Here is a 20,736-nt window from a genome sequence, read left to right on the forward strand (position 1 = left end):
AAAGAGAAAAGTTCTCCACTCGTGTTATTGTGGGTACATACTGTGTGGACAAGACCAGCCGCAGAGACCAACGCTCGCCACAACCTTCGACAATTTCCACCAGCCGCTCTAGAGTGTATGAAGTTGTAATAAGGAGAAAGTGAATAGTTCTCCACTCGTGTTATTGTGGGTGTATACTGTGTGGACAAGACCAGCCGCAGAGACCAACGCTCGCCACAACCTTCGACAATTTCCACCAGCCGCTCTAGAGTGTATGAAGTTGTAATAAGGAGAAAGTGAATAGTTCTCCACTCGTGTTATTGTGGGTGTATACTGTGTGGACAAGACCAGCCGCAGAGACCAACGCTCGCCACAACCATCGACAATTTCCACCAGCTGCTCTAGAGTGTATGAAGTTGTAATAAGGAGAAAGTGAAAAGTTCTCCACTCGTGTTATTGTGGGTGTATACTGTGTGGACAAGACCAGCCGCAGAGACCAACGCTCGCCACAACCTTCGACAATTTCCACCAGCCGCTCTAGAGTGTATGAAGTTGTAATAAGGAGAAAGAGAAAAGTTCTCCACTCGTGTTATTGTGGGTGTATACTGTGTGGACAAGACCAGCCGCAGAGACCAACGCTCGCCACAACCCTCGACAATTTCCACCAGCCGCTCTAGAGTGTATGAAGTTGTAATAAGGAGAAAGTGAATAGTTCTCCACTCGTGTTATTGTGGGTGTATACTGTGTGGACAAGACCAGCCGCAGAGACCAACGCTCGCCACAACCATCGACAATTTCCACCAGCCGCTCTAGAGTGTATGAAGTTGTAATAAGGAGAAAGTGAATAGTTCTCCACTTGTGTTATTGTGGGTGTATACTGTGTGGACAAGACCAGCCGCAGAGACCAACGCTCGCCACAACCTTCGACAATTTCCACCAGCCGCTCTAGAGTGTATGAAGTTGTAATAAGGAGAAAGTGAATAGTTCTCCACTCGTGTTATTGTGGGTTCTATACTGTGTGGACTAGACCAGCCCGCAGAGACCAACGCTCGCCACAACCATCGACAATTTCCACCAGCTGCTCTAGAGTGTATGAAGTTGTAATAATGGAGAAAGTGAATAGTTCTCCACTCGTGTTATTGTGGGTGTATACTGTGTGGACAAGACCAGCCGCAGAGACCAAAGGTCGCCACAACCTTGATTTCCAGCCGCTCTAGAGTGTATGAAGTTGTAATAATAGTTCTCCACTCGTGTTATTATCAACCAGCCGCAGAGACCAACCGCTCTAGCTCTAGAGTGTATGAAGTTGTAATAAGGAGAAAGAGAATAGTTCTCCACTAGTTTAATTGTGGGCTATCACAAGTAATACAACCAGTCCGTTTTGTATTTATTAATAAACGTTAACACATGTCTTTATTGCAGTCATCACAGTGGTTACACAGGTTTATAATGCGTAAATAATTAACGTCATCTAGATAATTGCCTGTCTTTCACATTCACTCTATTTCACACATACATTGTTTTATCGCTCTTTCTTTCACTTCCGCTTGCCATCAGACTCCGCTTTTCTAATTACCAATTAGCTACCCCAGCGACTGTCCTGAACTTCCGCACCAAATAAATCCCATTTGACATCAATGGAAGCCTTAATCCACCTTTAATCTAATTAATGTCTTCCATTTGTTTTATGCTTTGACGATGCCTTTAATCAATTCAGCCAACCCCTGATACTAGAGCTTCAGAAGCTGCTAGCCTACGTTGAACTCTAGTTGTCGCTCCTAGTCTCATATTGGTGAATTATCTCCGCACATTTTGATTTTCAATACAGGACCATCTTAAATGGACAGGGTGAGGCAGGTCCCGACCGCGATGTATAGCGGATGACCGAGTAACCTACCTTTTTAGTTTTAACGAAAACCCTTATAATTCGACCCCAAAGAATTCAGGAAAATAATTCTTAACGCCCAAAAATATCCCGATGGGGGAGAGTAGGGGCAATGTTTTAAAGATTTAAAATGTAAAGGTAGGTCAAGACGTACCTATATTAAAAAAAAATCAAAGTTGTATGATTTTAATGGGTTTGTTTACTGTTATTAACAATATTAGCAATAGCAATAGCAATATAACAATATATTATAAAAATATTAGCACATCCAAAATTTTACCTAAGGTTACCAAAAAAAGTACTCTCTAAAAATATGTTGCATGTATAGCTGACACTTTACAGCACACTTCGATTTTTTTAATAGTTCAGATTTAGAACATTTGAAGCTTGTATAACCTACAAATTCAAATAGCAAATAGCAACCTGCATAGAGACAGGGAAACTTCAGCAACACAAGCCTCCTTAAAGAATTTCTTTCTAAAATTCCAATTTTGAATTGTTCTGACGTATTAATTTTGAACTCTAAACAGTGTTTCAACTTTTTTACAGATACGACTTGCACAAACTATGATTTCATAGGAAATATAAGACATAATTAGCTAGACTTTAGGATCAAAGAAATAAGTTTCCTAGGTTTTGAATGCCAAATACAATAAGTACTTATAGGGTTAAATGGTGATTATTAAGTCAGTATTCCAAACTCCAAAAGCTAAGAGACTAAGAGCGAAACAACAATCGTTAATATAATATTACAATGCAAATTTCCTACCATTGTACACAGTTTTCCTTGATGGGTTATCGTTTATTATAAGTAAACATAATAAACACACTTTTATTGGCAGGTTACCGAGCTCATTACAACATCCGGACTCGGGAAGGTAAACTATGGACCGATCATAGAATCCAGAACGATACTTTGCAAGGCTATATACATAATTATATACTTTTACACCATTACTATATGTTTACAAATAGATAGACATGGCAGCAGTTTAACGGGAAAACATGTTCAAATTAATTTGTAAAATTAATTTAAATTTGAAGGAATTCACAGATAGAATTTATTCAAACGTATAACTCACATTTGTTATGGTTACTTAAAAACTATTATAAAAATTCGCATGACATGGAACTGGGAAATTCGTTTTGGTATGAATGTGAAGTTAGAGCTCAATGCTGTAATACAGCACTTTGCTTGACATAACTCAAAGTAAAATAACAAGCCAAAGTTCAGTGCATATGATGAGGATGCAAGTTCTCCATGCAAGACACTCCTGCCTACACTAGCTCCCTATAAACTGTCATGTTCCCTAGTAGGGTTCACTTCTGATTGGTTTATACCTTCCAGTTGAACCCACAGTGGGTACAGTAAAAATCGATGTGTCACTTAAATATAGACACCTTTATGGATGTCCAAGAGCGTCACATCACTACCGCAAATGTCGAGATATTGAGATGCAAGGGTAGATCGATAGGTCTAGCCTACTGAGGGAAATGACTATGGGAGTTGGTGAAGCTCCCTAAGTGTTAAGGGCTATTGCTAGCCTAGACACAAGGGCGTGCCACCATGCCTGCTTTGGCTGGATAAGCTGGTACAGAGCTGGCTTCCACTTCTTCCAAAAAGACACGACTGAGATGAATGTCCAAAATCCTTCATGAATCTTCACAAGAGGCGGCCCCTACCCCGAAAATTTACCTATCCAGAATATCCATCACTCTGAAAGTTGCGCAAAGGTCCTTTCGGAACTAAGTGCAATTTCTTAGTTCCTCTTCCTGAGAGAACAAAAATAACTGTCATGTATCCTTAAAGGATGACACCTACGACTTCCCCCAGGAGACGACACTTCCAAGACAAGCTTTAACTGGGACTAGGGGGAGGGAAAGCTATAATGTCAGTGTAGAGTTGACAAGGAAAACTTTGCACACCCGCAGAGTTTGTTTACTTACGAACTCTACATAATGGTGGGAAATAAAATCGATGTTGAAGTGAAACAAAACAGCATACTCCATCGATAATATCAGTTTCCACTCTATTTAAATTATTTTATTACTGCAGTGCATTCAATATAAAATGTTCTAGTTCCGTTGGCATATTTTGTCAAATCATTATTACAAACTTGGTTAATTTTACTTCCCTAAAGCTAAAACATGATCATATTCAATAATGGTTTATATTTCTAGTACAAAATAGTGATAGCAGTACAAAACATACAGACTAATTACGTAAGGTAGTCAGACCCTCCTAAACTCTAATTAGTTATAATCATTAATGCTGGCCACGTTACTGCGTAGTAATCATAAATCATCATAACCAGCTGCCAAACAAGCCAAACAAAAACTGCTTTATTGAAAGATAATATATTACACCACCGGTACCTACTTTTAAGTGGTGATTAGCTATAATAGACGATAACTGGTATTTAATGGACACGATTGTTGTAAATAGTAATGTTTATTGAGACACATTATCTGGAACTACTATGTCTTTCTAGCTATTGATAGTATGTGTTATAAAATCCACCTAAATAATTTTGATTTTTGTACCATAGTAACAATGCAAAACTTTAAATATAGTCATATTTACTCCGTTATGTTTTGTCATAGTACTTTGCGATATCTTAATAGTGTATAACAATTAAATAACAATAATTAAATTATAATAACCCCGCACGTGTGACTGCACACGGGGAGTGATAAAATGCCAAAAAATCTTTTGTGAAATAAACTTGTTTGAATTGAATTGAATTGTATAATTAGCAGTCTCTTTCGCTTTTGCCATTATTGTTATTGATTATTTTCCTAAAAGTATTAAACATTTAAAACTATATAGCTGAATAACGGAAAATTAAACATTTTTATTGGTGAGTCTTTAAACAAACGTTATATTTATCTAATATGATAACATATGTTTATATTTATAATAATGATGTATGTTGTTTATTTGAGAATACATAATCACTTTAAATTTGTAGGGTTTTATACAAACTCTTATTATACAAAGATATAATAATGGCGACGAGGATGAGATGAAAAATGGATACCGAGGGTTTGTGCTTCGTTACTAGAATGAACTTCCTGCCATAGCAGAAATAGAAGAACTTATTCAGTTCCCAGTAAATACACGTTGCTTCTTTGTCAATTTGACTTTTTTTAATATTTTTAAGTGGTGGAAAAATAATTTATACTTTCAAACTCTTGTTGTGTTCTTGTGATGAACTTGTGTTGTAATGACGCCAATACTCTTGGTTTGTGTTTCACAGAATCGTTTAACGTTACCAGCTCAGTGGAACTTTTGTCAAGAGGGTTTCAGGTGCACAAATATCGTACAATTATTTATTAATAGGTTAACAATTCATTGAGTAATATGCAGAATGAAGGAGAGAAAACTGAAACAAACTTGAACTATTTAATTATGCAACTAGGACAAGTTGTAAACTCGACTGGTTCAACATCATACCAGCTGATGTTTGGCAAACCTGTCAGAACACGTCTTGAACTGTTACACTCAAGAGAAAAACAGGAAGAGAATAACGTTACATTTGCTGGCAGATATTTTAAAATTGTGACAGAGTACAAGCTACAGACTACAAAATTTCAAAATTATAATGAAAATTTGGAAAAGTTATAGGAAGAGAAGGAAAATTAATATACAAAATCAGAATGGATAATGGATTTATCTGGCGCAGACATCTGAATAAAACGCTACACTCCTAAATGTATAAAACAAATTAGGAGAGAAGGGTTGGTGTGCCTTTAAACACTTGTTTATATTTACTAATATGATAACATACATTTTTATTTATAATAATGGTCTGTGTCGTGTTTATTTGAGAATAAACCAAACACTATGCGTTTTTAACGTGTTTTATTAAACTTAAATAAGATATAATATTTATAAACACCCATTAAATTTTGGATACGTTGCAACTTTAAACTGGAACATCTTAAGAAACTCTACGGCCAAATATATAAGGTAGAAAAATATTTAGACATTGTTGGTAATGGGGAAAAATCTCAAGATTGTTCAGTCCAGTCCATTGTACCGAATACCCTCACTGTTGAATGGTATGAGGTATTAGAACAACACAGACACGAACGTAACTGCGTTTGGCCAGTGCAATGAACGTATAAACAACATATGTCGGACAAATAACTTTGCCTTGGTCATAATAAACTGATAAATGGAAGTAAAAAAACTTTTCCGTACATTTGCCATCGTTCAATAACATACCTTTCGACAAGTTCATCTCATACTAAGAAGATAACTGGTATGACACAACCCACTAATATTATAAATGCGAAAGTTTGAATGTTTGGATATTTGGACGTTTGTATGTTTAGATGTTTGGAGGTTTGTCCTCGAATCACGCTGAAACTGCTATACGGATTGTGTTGAAAACTTGGAAAAGGTATAGCTTTTGGTCTGAATTAACACTTAGAGTGCTTTTTACCACCCATAACACATTCATTTCACCAAATAAAGTCGAATTCAAATTAAAAAATTAGTTCGTTTACATTCGAATGTTATGATATTGGAGTGTTTTACATTGGATCCGGCAGATTGTGCTACGACACGTAATATAAATGGAACTGATACTTAACAGCTGTTAACACTTTCAAATGAAGTTCATCAAAGAGGCAGAAACATGTGTTTACATTTAAATTTGAGTAAATATTGAATTATTGTAAAGTACCGTACTTAATCAGTAGTGTAATGCAGATTACAAATACGAAGTTATTTAATTTTAAATTTAGATTTCGCCAATGATCAATAATCCATCTAATACATGCTATTTATACGCTGTTATAACAACTACCTTATTGTATAAAGCTGTGAATGTTTGCACATAATGTAATCTAATCTGGTTAGTTCCTTTAACATTGTGTATGGCCTTTTTACTGTAGTTATTGAAAAGCAAATGGAGATAACATTGCCCTAAGACTTGAAGCATATACCCCTAATACATATTTAGTGATCGGTAAAAATATCAAAATCACTTAATCATCAAAATTTAACCTAAGTTAGATTCCAAAACCAACATATGAGACCATTGTTTTGGTTAGTGCAACAGCATAAATCAATTGTGGAACTGTAAAATACAGGTGGATTAGACCGGGGGTGGATTTAAACGACCAGAAGAGACCCATATTGACCGCAGCAACTTTTTAGTTGTACGATACACTTTCGTCATTGGGATAAAAAGGCTAACTCTTATTGTTACTGAAGCCATCGAAGAACTTCAATAAATTATCATGGAATGTGGGAGGGAAATACTAATCTTATAAAAACTGTTTCACTTTACGACTTCAGGATCCCAAACTTCTGTTCTTTAAACTTAAATCTAAATTGGATCAGGAGATTGGAATAGCTTTGAGTAACTATCGATTATCTCTAGACTGTTTATTATGTCATAGAAATAGAATACATAGATATATTGTCCAGTTTTTCAACAGAAAATTGCGTGCGGAGATGCGGGTAACTGCTAGTAGTTTATAATGCACAAATCATAGCAAAGCGTCGGTGTACGCATAAATCACAACAAACACGTTTTTTAGCTCTATATGACCTAATAAAAGATAATCTATTAAATATGACCTAATAAAAGAAGGACTGCGCCACACCACGTCCAGCGTAACAGGCTTTGCTGACGTTGCACACAACACTTCAAATCTAGAGCTGTTTTCATTAGGCTACGCGTGTTAAAATGTCATATGATTGTACTCTGTTAGCAAATTCTACCAAATATACCAAATTCGTATGTAAATTTTAACATCGGTTTACCCACGCGTCACAATTAACCCAGTGAATTCCATTCGAACACGTTCCTTTTTTATAATTACGCCCGGAAAATTCCATCTAGTTTCGAAATTATCAATCTTTTTTAAATCGAAATATCTGTAAATTTGTCTTAAAATGTATGTTTCCTCCAACTCAAAAAATTCAAATGTAACTTGAAGTGATATTCAAAGTAATGTCAAAAAATTTCTTTTCGTTTTAACGCTTACCAAAATAAGTCCGTTAGAATTGCTAATTTAAAACCCAATGATTTTCGATTTGTCCGATATGATGACATATATGATGTGTGAATACTGTGGACAGATAAACTGCGCTAACTCGGGTAGAAGATGAAGTGAATCGAGTGTTCTATGATGACCCTCTCTAGTAAGGAGTGCAACGACCCGAGTAAAATTTTGCACTTCACGGACCAGTGAATACTGAGAATCGCATCTCTCCCTTAGACGAGTCACCGCTCGTAGCTTCGCTTGTTTTGTCGTGTTATAATTTATGCAATTATAAGCTCAAATTGGCAAATGTTCAAATAGCATGAGTTGCACATTTGGGTGGTTACGTGTGCCACAACGCAACCTGAAGACAAATAAATAGGGTAACGCGAATCTCTGTAGAAACAAAGTGTTAGTACTCCACACATCGTGTCTCGTGTGGGAATTGCTATGCCCAATTCCCACACGATTACACGTAAAGCGATTAAACTTGGTGCATCATTACTATAAATATAAATATACTTTTTGAAGTAACTGCCATTTTTTGTGATATAAGGGGGATAGCCCGAAAGGAGTCAGAAGGAAATCTTAAATTAGAGCATAGGTCAAGTAATAAATCAAATTAAAGGTCTCAATTAATAGAGTACAATGCCGCAAATCCGACTTGAAAAGGTTCACTCTTTAAAAAATTACGATACTTTAAAGTTATAAAAATTTACAATTTAGACTCTGTTTTAGGTGGTTTAATATTCTTGTCTTGGCTCAAGTTGTGAAAGTGAGTATTTTACAAAAGAAATACTTTTTAAGGTAGTTATTACCTACCTTCACATCCAATTAATTATATAAATTATATATTATTTATGTATCAACCGATCGATTATAAGTGTTTCAAGCTATGAAATATGCAACTTGAGAAAAGTTATCGTTTTAAATTTATAACCCTTTGCATACCGTTTCAACATCATACTAAAATTTGCGCTACTGACGTACCCAGACATTTCCCAATGTTATGTGTTACTACAAGAAGAGAACCCCGATGTTTCTTGAGTTAATGATGAGTACCTCAAATAGCACGTGTCACCGTCATATGAGTGTTCTATCGTTTTTTTCACATGTGCTTCTTTTGACTCGGTGCTGAGTTCACGTATAATTTAAAAAGTAGGCCAACATATTTTTGTTACCTTTGACTTTAGTGTGGTGACTCATCGCCATGTATGAGTTAGTTAAATTGTGCATATTTATGCTACCTGAGGAAGAGACTAGATATCAAATCTCGAAACGTCGTGTTTCTGTGGTTGTATCAAAACGCTACTGCAGATGTCCATAATCTAATTGTTTTGTTTTTTCAAATCATCCATCGGCATTAATCAAAAAAAAAAGTTTCCAAAGTTTTTTAAATTGTTTACCAGAATATTTAAGAAAATGTAAAATCAAAAATAAGTTTGTTAAAATGCTTCGGCATTTTTTGTTATTAGAAGAAGATGTAGACAGGTTTTACAACACTATAGTATGATCATTACACTTTTAAATTGTAACTTTATATTATAATTTACCTGAAAATCTGATCAAGATTTCACGTATTTTCTGTTTTATGTTACTTTTTTTAGAAGTTAATCTAGTTATAGTTGTATCAGAGTGTATCATTACGAGGGTCTGGTAGGGCAGTCCTTTTTTTCGAGTTGCTGTTTCTTTCTGTGTACTAGTGTAATTCCCGAACAAGTATTTTGTTACCTCGGGCTTTATTGTTGATTTTAGTTTAAGATGTACTGTATGTAAAATGTACAACTGACAACAATAAAGACATTTTTCATTCATTCATTCATTAATGTTAAATAGGGAATTGGGTAAATTTTATATAGTTAAAATGAAAAATACTTTTAACTAATAATTGCTTGCATTTAATAAATCAATGGCAGCTAATGTATAAGCTACTATCGTTTATCTGACAGTAGACTGTCCACATCCGGATCGAAAAGTTTAGATTCCCAAATTTTAATGTTAACTACAAAGCAACTAGTAAATCTAAAATAACAGGAGGTACATCATATTTAGATAATTTAATGTGAATGTTGAGTTTAGCTCCAGTTCACTTCCTCTTACGTGCAGCATCTAAAATCTGATGTTTTTGCAGAGTTTACTCCTGAAATCTGAAGTCATGTTCGTCTGAAGGGATCCAAAAACAGTTGGCGATGTAGAACGAAGACGTTCAAAACGAACCCCCCCCCACTTCGTTTCGACATCAGAGACACCCAGACTACAAAAAGTAGTGCAATCTAGGTGAAGAGGTATTCTCATCGTCATTTCAGATGCTGCACGTAAGAGGAAGATAAACTGGAGCTAAACTCAACATTCGCGTTGAATCAACCCATCCCACCATAGCTGCGTTATGTGTAGATAATGAATTTCTTCTTTTAGATAAGTAAAGAAAATAATGTACAAACAATAACTTATAGTTTTTTGTCAATAAGAACGAATTGGGGTACCTGTCTTTTGCCCTTTTTAACCAAACCGCACCTGTCCTCCTAAAGTTATATTCATAACTCGCAAAATTGTGATCCACTTAAGACCGAATTGTAACAAAATATACAAATGTTGTGGAGTATAATGACTTTAGGAGGACCATAACAAGATCAGTGCTAATTTTGTGAACCGCCCGGTCAAGAATAAAAGTTAAAATAACACTTTAGAACAACTTTTGTTCATATAATTATAAAATTGCATACACAAAACCAGTAGACTTAATTGTAACATTTTTGTCGTAATCGGTCCGTAGTCTAGTAAGTCTACGATTTATGAATTTTCAATGCTGCAATTTAGTTGGGAAATGCAAAAAAAAACGGTTCTTTTTCGTTATTATCGATATAAAACTGGAAATTATTGTTTTCAAAATATTTTATTTGAATCTACACAGAAATAAACAAACTAAAATTTAGTTTGTGGTTAACATTCAAAGTCGAGTAGCTGAACTGTTAATTTAGCAGACCTAAATCATTTAATTTGTAAATTTTTATAACATGTAAATATTATTGTCTCGATTATTTTTTTGTAAATACTAAGATAGGAGGTGCTGCTACCTACCGGCGATGATGAGCACGAAGGCCGGGTCAAGCGCGACGTTGGCGAGGCGGCTCAGGTTGCTGAAGGTGTCTTTCTCCGACCACGCCCACACTCCCACAGACAAGATCCCCAGACCCACCAGCTGGAACATATAATCACACTGTCACTATCTTCAGCTAATATTAGTACGGAATACATCGAAGGCCGGGTCTAGCGCGATGTAAGGAGGCGGCTCAGGTTGCTGAAGGTGTCTTTTTCCGACCACGCCCACACTCCCACAGACAAGATCCCCAGACCCACCAGCTGGAACATATAATCACACTGTCACTATCTTCAGCTAATATTAGTACGGAATACATCGAAGGCCGGGTCTAGCGCGACGTTGGCGAGGCGGCTCAGGTTGCTGAAGGTGTCTTTCTCCGACCACGCCCACACTCCCACAGACAAGATCCCCAGACCCACCAGCTGCAACATATAATCACACTGTCACTATCTTCAGCTAATATTAGTACGGAATACATTGAAGGCCAAGTCTAGCGCGACGTTGGCGAGGCGGCTCAGGTTGCTGAAGGTGTCTTTCTCCGACCACGCCCACACTCCCACAGACAAGATCCCCAGACCCACCAGCTGCAACATACAATCACACTGTCACTATCTTCAGCTAATATTAGTGAAGGCCAAGTCTAGCACGACGTTGGCGAGGCGGCTCAGGTTGCTGAAGGTGTCTTTCTCCGACCACGCCCACACTCCCGCAGACAAGATCCCCAGACCCACCAGCTGCAACATACAATCACACTGTTACTATCTTGTGTCTACTCGTTAATCTCTCTTGAAACCAATGAAAATTGTACGGACAGTAAGATATTGTGTCTTTTCTGATCCAATATGAACCCAGAAACATTACATTGAACCATTGAAACTTTTGAGGACAATATACTGTTAAGTATAATTCGTGTTTTATTCTTGGTATAGCCTGTACAGGCGTATTTTTTGTAACAAATATATGGCGCCGAGAAACCAGCTTGTGATGTTCGTATTCTCACATTTTTAGTAATAAAGCTATGCCGATTCTTCAAGGTCGTATATGAGGGGAGGGGCTCAGGGGACTCAAGCTCCCCCAAAATTTGAAAGAAAAACATACAAATTTCACTTAGCAATTTTGTACTTTTGTACTCACCGGAAGATTCCCGAGGCCCTATTTTTGGAGGATATTTTATACTTCTTAAACCACTGTGTGTCGCCCCCCCTCCTAGAAATAATTTTCTGTATACACCACTGCGATTCATGAATCAAGTAATGTGTACTCTCGTTCCATATATTTATATTTCATATTTATCAAATGCAAATAACTAAGTTATCGTTATCTACAAGCACTATTACTATTCCTAACTCCTTGTAATAGTCAACTGTTCCATTACACGGAATATCCAGAAATATGCCAAGGATTGTTCCCAACCTCGCACCTTCCACCTCAAACGTTATATATCTACTCATTTGCAGGAATAATGAAAACTATCCTGAAATAATATTTCATAGCTTCTATTATGTATCACTAAAGTAATTAGTTTATATTGGGTGGTATTAATTGTACCAAGTATTGATAGTATAAAATTACAAAATGTATAGAAATGTAAAACTTAAAAAGGTCCAAAACATAAAATACTTCTAGGTATACAAAGGAAAGCGTTTGTTTGATAAACGATTGGATTGGTGATTAAATCCAAATTCTTTCTCCCTCCCTTTCCGACAGTAATGAGTTCAACTCCACTCGAAATGATTCAAGGGTCGCTTATACTGAGTGTTTTTACTGTTGAAGAGGCTGTCTATTGATGCGATAATTCCATTTTAGAGTAAAAAGGTTTCAATGATAAAGTATTCAGATGTTGAAATATGAAACATAAATGGTGGAAAATTATCAATAACTGTTACTTCTGGAGATATTAAAATACCTATTTAACTTAAATACGGTGTAAAAAGAGGGTCTATACATAAAATAAACTAGCGTACATCACAAAAATACTTACTGTTTAACGCAAAGCTAAATACGAATTCCAAAGGGTTTCCGAGTACACATGAATCAATTCTGACAAATTAAAGCAAATGTTTTCCTTGTTCATACTTTTAGTTAGAATATTCTGAATGATATCGTTGTCTCAAGTGCGACTGATAATCAGTTTCATATCGAATGCTTTATTCGCTTGATGAATTCAGAAATAATTCTTAAACAAAAACCAAAAACTCGTTTTTGGAATAACGAAGAAAATGTTATCAAAATACATGGATTCTTTACATTTTTATAACTATACTATAACACACAATCCCATTCAATGGAGTTAAACAGCCATTTAAATAAAATGAAGGCTCAGTAGATGAATAAAAAAAACTATTTCCATGCTGACTAATATATAACCAGCACACGTGTAATAAAACACACAATGCCATTTATTTCCCATTTATGTTTTTATTAGTCCATTTGGTTATCAATTTCTTTTGTTTTTTTAAGCCTTATTCTGTCCGCCCTCATGGGCCACTGGCCTGTGCGAGGATCTTATCAAACAGAATAAGGGGGAGAGTCCATACAGTACAAGGTCAATGGTACTGATAAAAAGTGCAGTGGTCACAGACAGGATTTGAACCTGCGTTATCTCTAACTCAGACCCAGAGTCCAACGACTTAGACCGCTCGGCCATCGGCACTCCCAATAAATAAATGTAAACATTAAGCTAGATTAACACATTTGTAAGACAAGTTTGCAGTAGACAGTATTATGTATGTTAAAGGTTCAATAGTTTCAGTGTTGCATTTTCAAATCAAATATTTTATTTTGCCAGAACATAACAAAATGTATAGCATCGTCAAAGTATTATACGAAATTTTTAATTCACTCACACCACATCAAAACCGCAGTCAAACTTACAATAGCCTACTATCACTCATAGATCATTCACTAATTTTCCCACTTCCAGTGCCGGTTTCAGTATATTGATTGTACAGTCACCCTGCCGTATGCCATAAAATCGTCAGAACTATAAAACGCTTGGAACGCTAAAAAGCGTTTCAAGCGCGCTTTTAACGCATTAGGCGTCGAGGCATGTTTAATTGATTCTGGCAACTTGTTGAAAAACTCGTGCCTGTGAAGGTAAGTGTTCGTAAATCTGTGTCTGTCGGTTCGGTAAATATCTCTGCCTCTCGTTTCATACCAATGTATGTCTCGACCACTTGTCATGGTACATTTAGACATGCAAAATAAAATTGTCTCTAAAATGTAGAGGCTCGGCAGGGTCAACAGTTGCTAGTTTTTATAAGTTTCCTTGCAAGATTCTCCGAACTTCAAATGTGCAATTATGCGTATTTCTTTTGGTTTATCAAATTTGTTAGCAATCGTAAAGATCACAACAAAGTAAAATAAAAAAAAAAAAACAAAATGACGTATAGCTGCTCAACAAAATAGAAATTGAAAAATGTATTATTCATGTTCAACTTAGAATCACACAAAGAATCTGAAAATTCATAGCCAGCCCAACCTTTTTGTTGCATCCTGTATATACATTTCAAATAGATATATACTTTTTTTGAACCTCTAACAAATTATTAAGCTGTTAAACTCGCACTCAGTAATCGTATGAATTCGTTTAAGCTGGATCAAAAACACTGCACATACAATAAATACACTAAGGGAAAGGCAATGATTGCAGTGAAACCACTCCCTAGTTATCAATACACAGGGCTGAGCAAGAATGAGCCAACAAAGGAAAGGACATTAACTCGCCCAAGATGTGAGAGTGAGACGGAATGATTTGGTCGTTTCTCTCAAAGGAGATGCCAGGAGCAGCCATTCGATTATTATCCCTTCTCCTGCATGTAGGGTGGTTACGGAAAGAACATTTCATCCTGGAGGATCAAAGGTACCTAGTTATGATAAGACTCCCCTAATTTATCCTAAATCCAGGGAGTTGTAAGGCAACGTTTTACCACATTGTAGTTTCTACATTTTTTATATTATGAACAGATCTTGTCTCAATAATAAATAAATAAATATATATATATATATATATATATATATATATATTTATTATTGAGACAAGATATATATATATATATATGCTAACTGATAGATTGTGTAGTCCTTAAAATAATTCCCCGAAAACAATATTATTATTGTAAAACTTGCAAAGACATTATTTAACTAATTGGCAACAATTTTATATATTTAGTTAATTCTGAGGACACGGTATACATGTTACCATTATGGAAGATAGTGTGCAATGACTCAATCAATAAAACACATCCACCCGAAGGTGACTTTGGTAAATAGTACTAAATGTTAATGAAAAAATAGTTTCATAATGGTTTAAAAAATAATGTTTTATTTTTTGGACGAGGCCTTTCGAAACTAGGGTTTCATCATCAGGCGACTCCAAAAATAAATATTTACATTATTTTTATTACAATTAATATTAAATACCATATGGTGTTCGTGTTTTTATTACTCTTTTGATTTGTTCAATACAAATTTTGTCACAGTCATAGCATCCAATATTAACAAAACGTATTGACAATACACTAAAAAAGATAAGACAACATTAAGGTCACCTCAAGACACAAAACAAGATCTTATTTGCACAACATACAGCACTTTCTCGAACCAAGTATGCACAACTTAAAAAAAACATACACATAAAACTGTCACTCACAGAAAAAGCAACAAACTATCCCAAATTTTAGGAAGCCCTAAAGACAGCATTTAAAATGATAATAAATCAGGAATTTATGAAATTGGATGCGATGACTGTGACAAAATTTATATTGGACAAACCAAAATAAGAATAAAAACACGAACACCATATGGTATTTTAATATTAATTGTAACAAAAACAATGCTTTTTTTATCTTTGTTGTTATCTTTACGATTGTTAAAAAATTGGATAAAACATGCCAGAAAGTATTATACAGGGTGTCAATTAAGTCTGGAACCTCTTTTTTAATTTTTAAACCACAATATAAAAAAATACTAAAGTTCACACGTGCTTACTGTGATAGTAACGCACATGTCTCCCCAATTACCGACCAGATAATCCCTTTGGGGGACGGTCCACAAGGAGTCAGACAAAATTCTTAAATAGCAGCATAGGTCAAGTTTGGTATAAAATTAAAGTTCTTACTTAGCAGAGTACAATGCCGCAAACCGGACTTATAAAGGTGGATTCATTCAGTAGTTATAGCTATTTGAATTTTAAAACGATTGAACAATGTAAATTATTAAGTATTACAAGTAAACACCAATTTTTTAAGTACCTGTGATCAAAGTAAGTGTTCAAAATGTTCCCCTACCATCGTCTGGAAATGTCCTAGGCGGTTGTAAAAATCCACTGCATTTTGAAGGTAGTCACGAGGAATATCAGCTTCTTGGACTATGAGATTTCAGGTGCGCCAAATCTCGAGGCTTAGTACGATAAACTTTATCTTTGAGGTATCCCCAAAGAAAAAAAATCCAGCGGAGAAAAAAAAGTCAGTAACGAGCAGGCCACTCTACTGGTCTTCCAATCCATCTGAAGGAATATTGTATCCAAGTATTCTCTAACAAGGAGAGCAAAGTGTGGTGGCGCACCATCTTGTTGGAAATAAATTATTTGAAATTGTCGACCAAGAGCAGCAGGAATGTAGTGCAGGAATTATCTCATTTTAGAGCATTGCTAGATACGAGTCACCATTTAAATTACCATTGATAAATAATGGGCCCATAATTAGATTTCCTATAATACCTGCCCAAACGTTAAGTTTCTGTGGATGCTGTGTATGACTCAATCTGCCACTTTCACATTCTAACAGTAGTTGTGTTATTGGTAATAATTATTGATTCCTGGCTTCGATTACTACATTGTCAGATGATGGTAGGGGAACATTTTGAACACTTACTTTGATCACAGGTACTTAAAAATTGGTGTTTACTTGTAATACTTAAAAATTTACATTGTTCAATTGTTTTAATATTCAAATAGCTATAACTACTGAATGAATCCACCTTTTGAAGTCCGGTTTGCGGCATTGTACTCTGCTAAGTAAGATCTTTAATGACCTATGCTGCTATTTAAGAATTTTGTCTGACTCCTTGTGTGGACCGTCCCCTAAAGGGATTATCCGGTCGGTAATTGGGCAGATGTGTGCGTTACTATCACCAGTAAGCACGTGTGAACTTTGGTATTTCTTTCTATTATGGTTCAAGAATTAAAAAAGAGGTTCCAGACTTAATTGACACCCTGTATAAAAAAAAATTAATGGCAGCTATTTAATTTATTTTGTAAAATATCAAATAAACCAAATGTTTTTTTTTTCAAAATTGTATTAAACACAAAAAGTGTTTAAATAATGTTTTCTTTCCAAAAATAGCTCATTTATAAAAATTGGTTGATATTTATTTGTGGAGTCCCCTGATGATGAAACCTTTGGTTTCGAAAGGCCTCGTACAAAAAATAAACAATATTGGAAAGTACTGTTTCACTAACTTGTAGTACTATTTAAAAATTTTTTCCCAATTGCTCCAAGAGTTTTCTTTGATGGTGTGGTACACCAAATCTAGTATTGCATCATACCGTGAAACTATCTTTCTAAATTCCTCCCATCTTTTCTTTGTACAGTTCTACTTGTTTTGTTGCACTATATGATATATTTTGAAACACCGTCATGTACGGGTTTACTACGGCCACACAATCAGGCACTGTGACGCAACCGTACCTGTGAGGCTGGTCGCCCCACACATTGGACACAGCCTCGGCTGATTTCCCGGTCTACCGGACCTGTTTATAACTGTCACCGACCTACCGTGACTCGGCTCCGGCCTACCGATAAATCAAAGTTATGAAATTCCGTAATGCTCGGACGAAGTACGAAAACAAGTCGAAATGTTTTATTTTGTGTTTTACGAACAAAAGTTTTATTTAAGACAAAATTAGATGCGGTGTCTACTCTCAACGTAAAAATATATTGTCAAAATGAGGTTGGTAAAGGTAAAATTTAAATATCCAGGAAATATAAAAGCATACAATTAAAAAATAAATAAGAATAATGAGTTTGACACGAACGTAATTGGGCTCTTTAACTTAGATGTCATGTCAACAAATATTTCAAAGGGGATTTGGTAGGAATTCGAATCTATTTAACCATTACATCTCATTCCACTGAACAGGAAATTAGGGATCTCATAGTTTTGATAAGGATATATATCTTGAGGCATTACTGTATTTAGTAGACTATTGGGAGAACCCCCATGAACCATTCTACCTCATTGTAACGAGTCTGTAGATTTCCAATGATATCATCATTGATTACCGTCATTCGAAATGTTCGAAGTTTTAAGCTATCCTGGGTTCTTCTTTCAGGCTTTGAATACTGAATTGAGTTATCCCCCCTCCTCCGCCATATTGCCACACCAAGTGGTAATCGAAATGTTTTATTTATGTTTTACGAGTAAAATTACAAATTGATAAGGTAGGATATTACTTCTGCAAGGCAAAATGTTTATTTAAAACAAAATTATATGCGGTGTCTACTCTCAACGTCAAAAATATGGTCAGTGTGAGGTGATAAAGGCAAAATGTAAGTATCCAGGAAATATAAAAGTATACAATTAAAAAAAATATAAGAATAGAATATTGAGTTTCACAAGAAAGTGATTGGACACTCAAATTATGTGTCACCAAGAATTCCAAAGGGCATTTGGTAGGAATTCTTACCTATTTAACCATTACATCTCATTCCACTGAACCCAACAGGCTTATGAGCTCCAAAAGGACATTAGAGGGATAAGGGTATGTATCTTGAGGCAATACTGTATTTAGTAAACTATTAGGAAAACCCCCATGACCTCAATCCATTCTAACTCATTGTAACGAGTCTGAAGATTTCCAATGAGATCATCATTGTTCACTGTTATTCGAAAAGTTCGAAGTTGTAAGCTATCCTGAGTTCTTCTTTCAGTCTTTGAATACTGAATGAAATTACCCACCCCATTATGCCACACCAGGTCCGGAAACCTGGAACATAAAAATTGACGTCATCCCGGGTTACATTTAACGGGACTCCTTATCTGATCAACCATTGTATTGCCGGTTTGGGTGTTACGGGGAGTGACAACCGTATGTAAAATATTTTGTATTCTATGTCCATGAGGAATGAAAGGATAAGAGGATTTCTGACATTTGCCATCGTTATAGATTACAAAAGATATAACACAACGTTTCGATGATTAGAAACTATCCTCTTTGTCAGGTGGAGAAGGTATTAATATATTAATATATACAAAAAATAAAAGAAGGGATAAAAAAGGGTTCAAACATACCCAAAAGCTGCTTGGAGTCCAGTCCAGGCGTTGTGACTGCACAGGATGGAAGTCTCGAGCACAAATCACAAGTACGAGGATCACAATCACACTAGCACAGGCTACAGTGGGATACGTGCTTGTATGGCATACTGTGCTTGTGTGATTTAGGTCCGCGCACTTGTGATTTGTGCTTTGAAATTGCATCCTGTGCAGTGACGCCTGGGCAGGACTCCAAGCAGCTTTTGGATATGTTTGAACCCTTTTCTTTTCTTCTTTCTGTTCTTTATTTTTGTAGGTATAATACCTTCAACAATAACATCTGACAAAGAGGATAGATAACAATCCTCGAAACGTTGTGTTATCCTTTTGTAACCTATAACGATGGCAAATGTCCGAAATCCTGTTATCCTTTCAAACATTCCATCGTCGACAACAAGCTTTAAACACGAGGAATGCTTGCAACATGTCACAGACGAGATAGAGTTTTCGATGATGCGCCTCCCATTTGGAGGACAATAATTTCCGGCCTGTTACAGCTGGACAGGATGGCATGTTGGACGTGGTGATGATTTCCAATGAGATTCACTGGCTTCATAAATGGCATGCGATATTACGCTGACCAATACTCCTGTCCTGTGGAGTGAGACGGGACGAGTTACGCGGATGGACACTTCTTCCCATGACGGGAATTAAGGACACGAATGTCAAGGAATATTACGACCAACTGATTCTTGCTGACCAAATTATACAGGATGGAGAGGGGATATGAATATTTCTCCCAGTACAAATCATTGGCCTTACGAGTAATTGGGGTTACGTAATCGCCAAAGCCAAGGTTTCTTCGTGGTTGTTTGTTTGAGCCATTAACTTCAAGGTGTGATGTGGCAAGGCGTAATGGGGTGTGGACTCTGCAGATACCAATGTTTCTTAACGCAGAACGGGCTTAATATGGTATTTTTTAAATATTGCCTTTAATTAAAAAATTATTAAATGTGCCATCAAATGTTATATTTTCAATAAAAAGACATAAACATGTTTAAAGTAACTAAGCCACAAATACAAACTGGTTATTGATCATGGTGTTCCTCAGGGATTAATACTTAGACCAATGTTGTTTCTTTTCAAGTACACCACATGAACTCATCAATACTACATGAAAACGTGATTCAGTAAGTGGTGGCACTCTGTATCAGATCTAAATCTAATCGAGATGTGGTATATCAATCTTTAGTTGCTTTAATTCTTTCATTCAAATTTAAAAAGATTCGAAATCTAGTAGCATAAAACTATTTCTTAAATACTTCAATCAATCTTGAACCACAGTTGATATATTCCTAGGCATGTAGATAGGGTAATAAAAACCGGATGTTCTCTTGCAATTTATATAGTTTAAATATATAATATGGTATATTACAAGGTTTTTACTCTTACACGGTATTCGATAGAAGTGTTATTTTTTTAAACTTTCGGTTTCATACACTGCACTACTAGTAGG

General features: G+C 35.7%; 2 protein-coding genes across 2 annotated transcripts in view; both read right to left on the reverse strand.

The window, feature by feature from the left end:
* The window catches only part of LOC124361991 (tetraspanin-17-like), a 53,700-nt gene extending 42,625 nt beyond the window's left edge, over window positions 1-11,075 (reverse strand). The window contains exon 1 of the mRNA XM_046816121.1: window positions 10,946-11,075. Coding sequence (XP_046672077.1) covers window positions 10,946-11,075 — 130 coding nt within the window. The remainder of the gene's footprint in view (window positions 1-10,945) is intronic.
* Window positions 11,076-11,395: 320 nt separating this feature from the next.
* Window positions 11,396-20,736, reverse strand: part of LOC124361992 (tetraspanin-17-like) — a 116,507-nt gene continuing 107,166 nt past the window's right edge. The window contains exon 2 of the mRNA XM_046816122.1: window positions 11,396-11,551. Coding sequence (XP_046672078.1) covers window positions 11,420-11,551 — 132 coding nt within the window. The 3' untranslated portion in view covers window positions 11,396-11,419. The remainder of the gene's footprint in view (window positions 11,552-20,736) is intronic.

The sequence above is a fragment of the Homalodisca vitripennis genome, chromosome 5, assembly GCF_021130785.1.
Source record: "Homalodisca vitripennis isolate AUS2020 chromosome 5, UT_GWSS_2.1, whole genome shotgun sequence".
NCBI classification, from domain to species: domain Eukaryota; kingdom Metazoa; phylum Arthropoda; class Insecta; order Hemiptera; family Cicadellidae; genus Homalodisca; species Homalodisca vitripennis.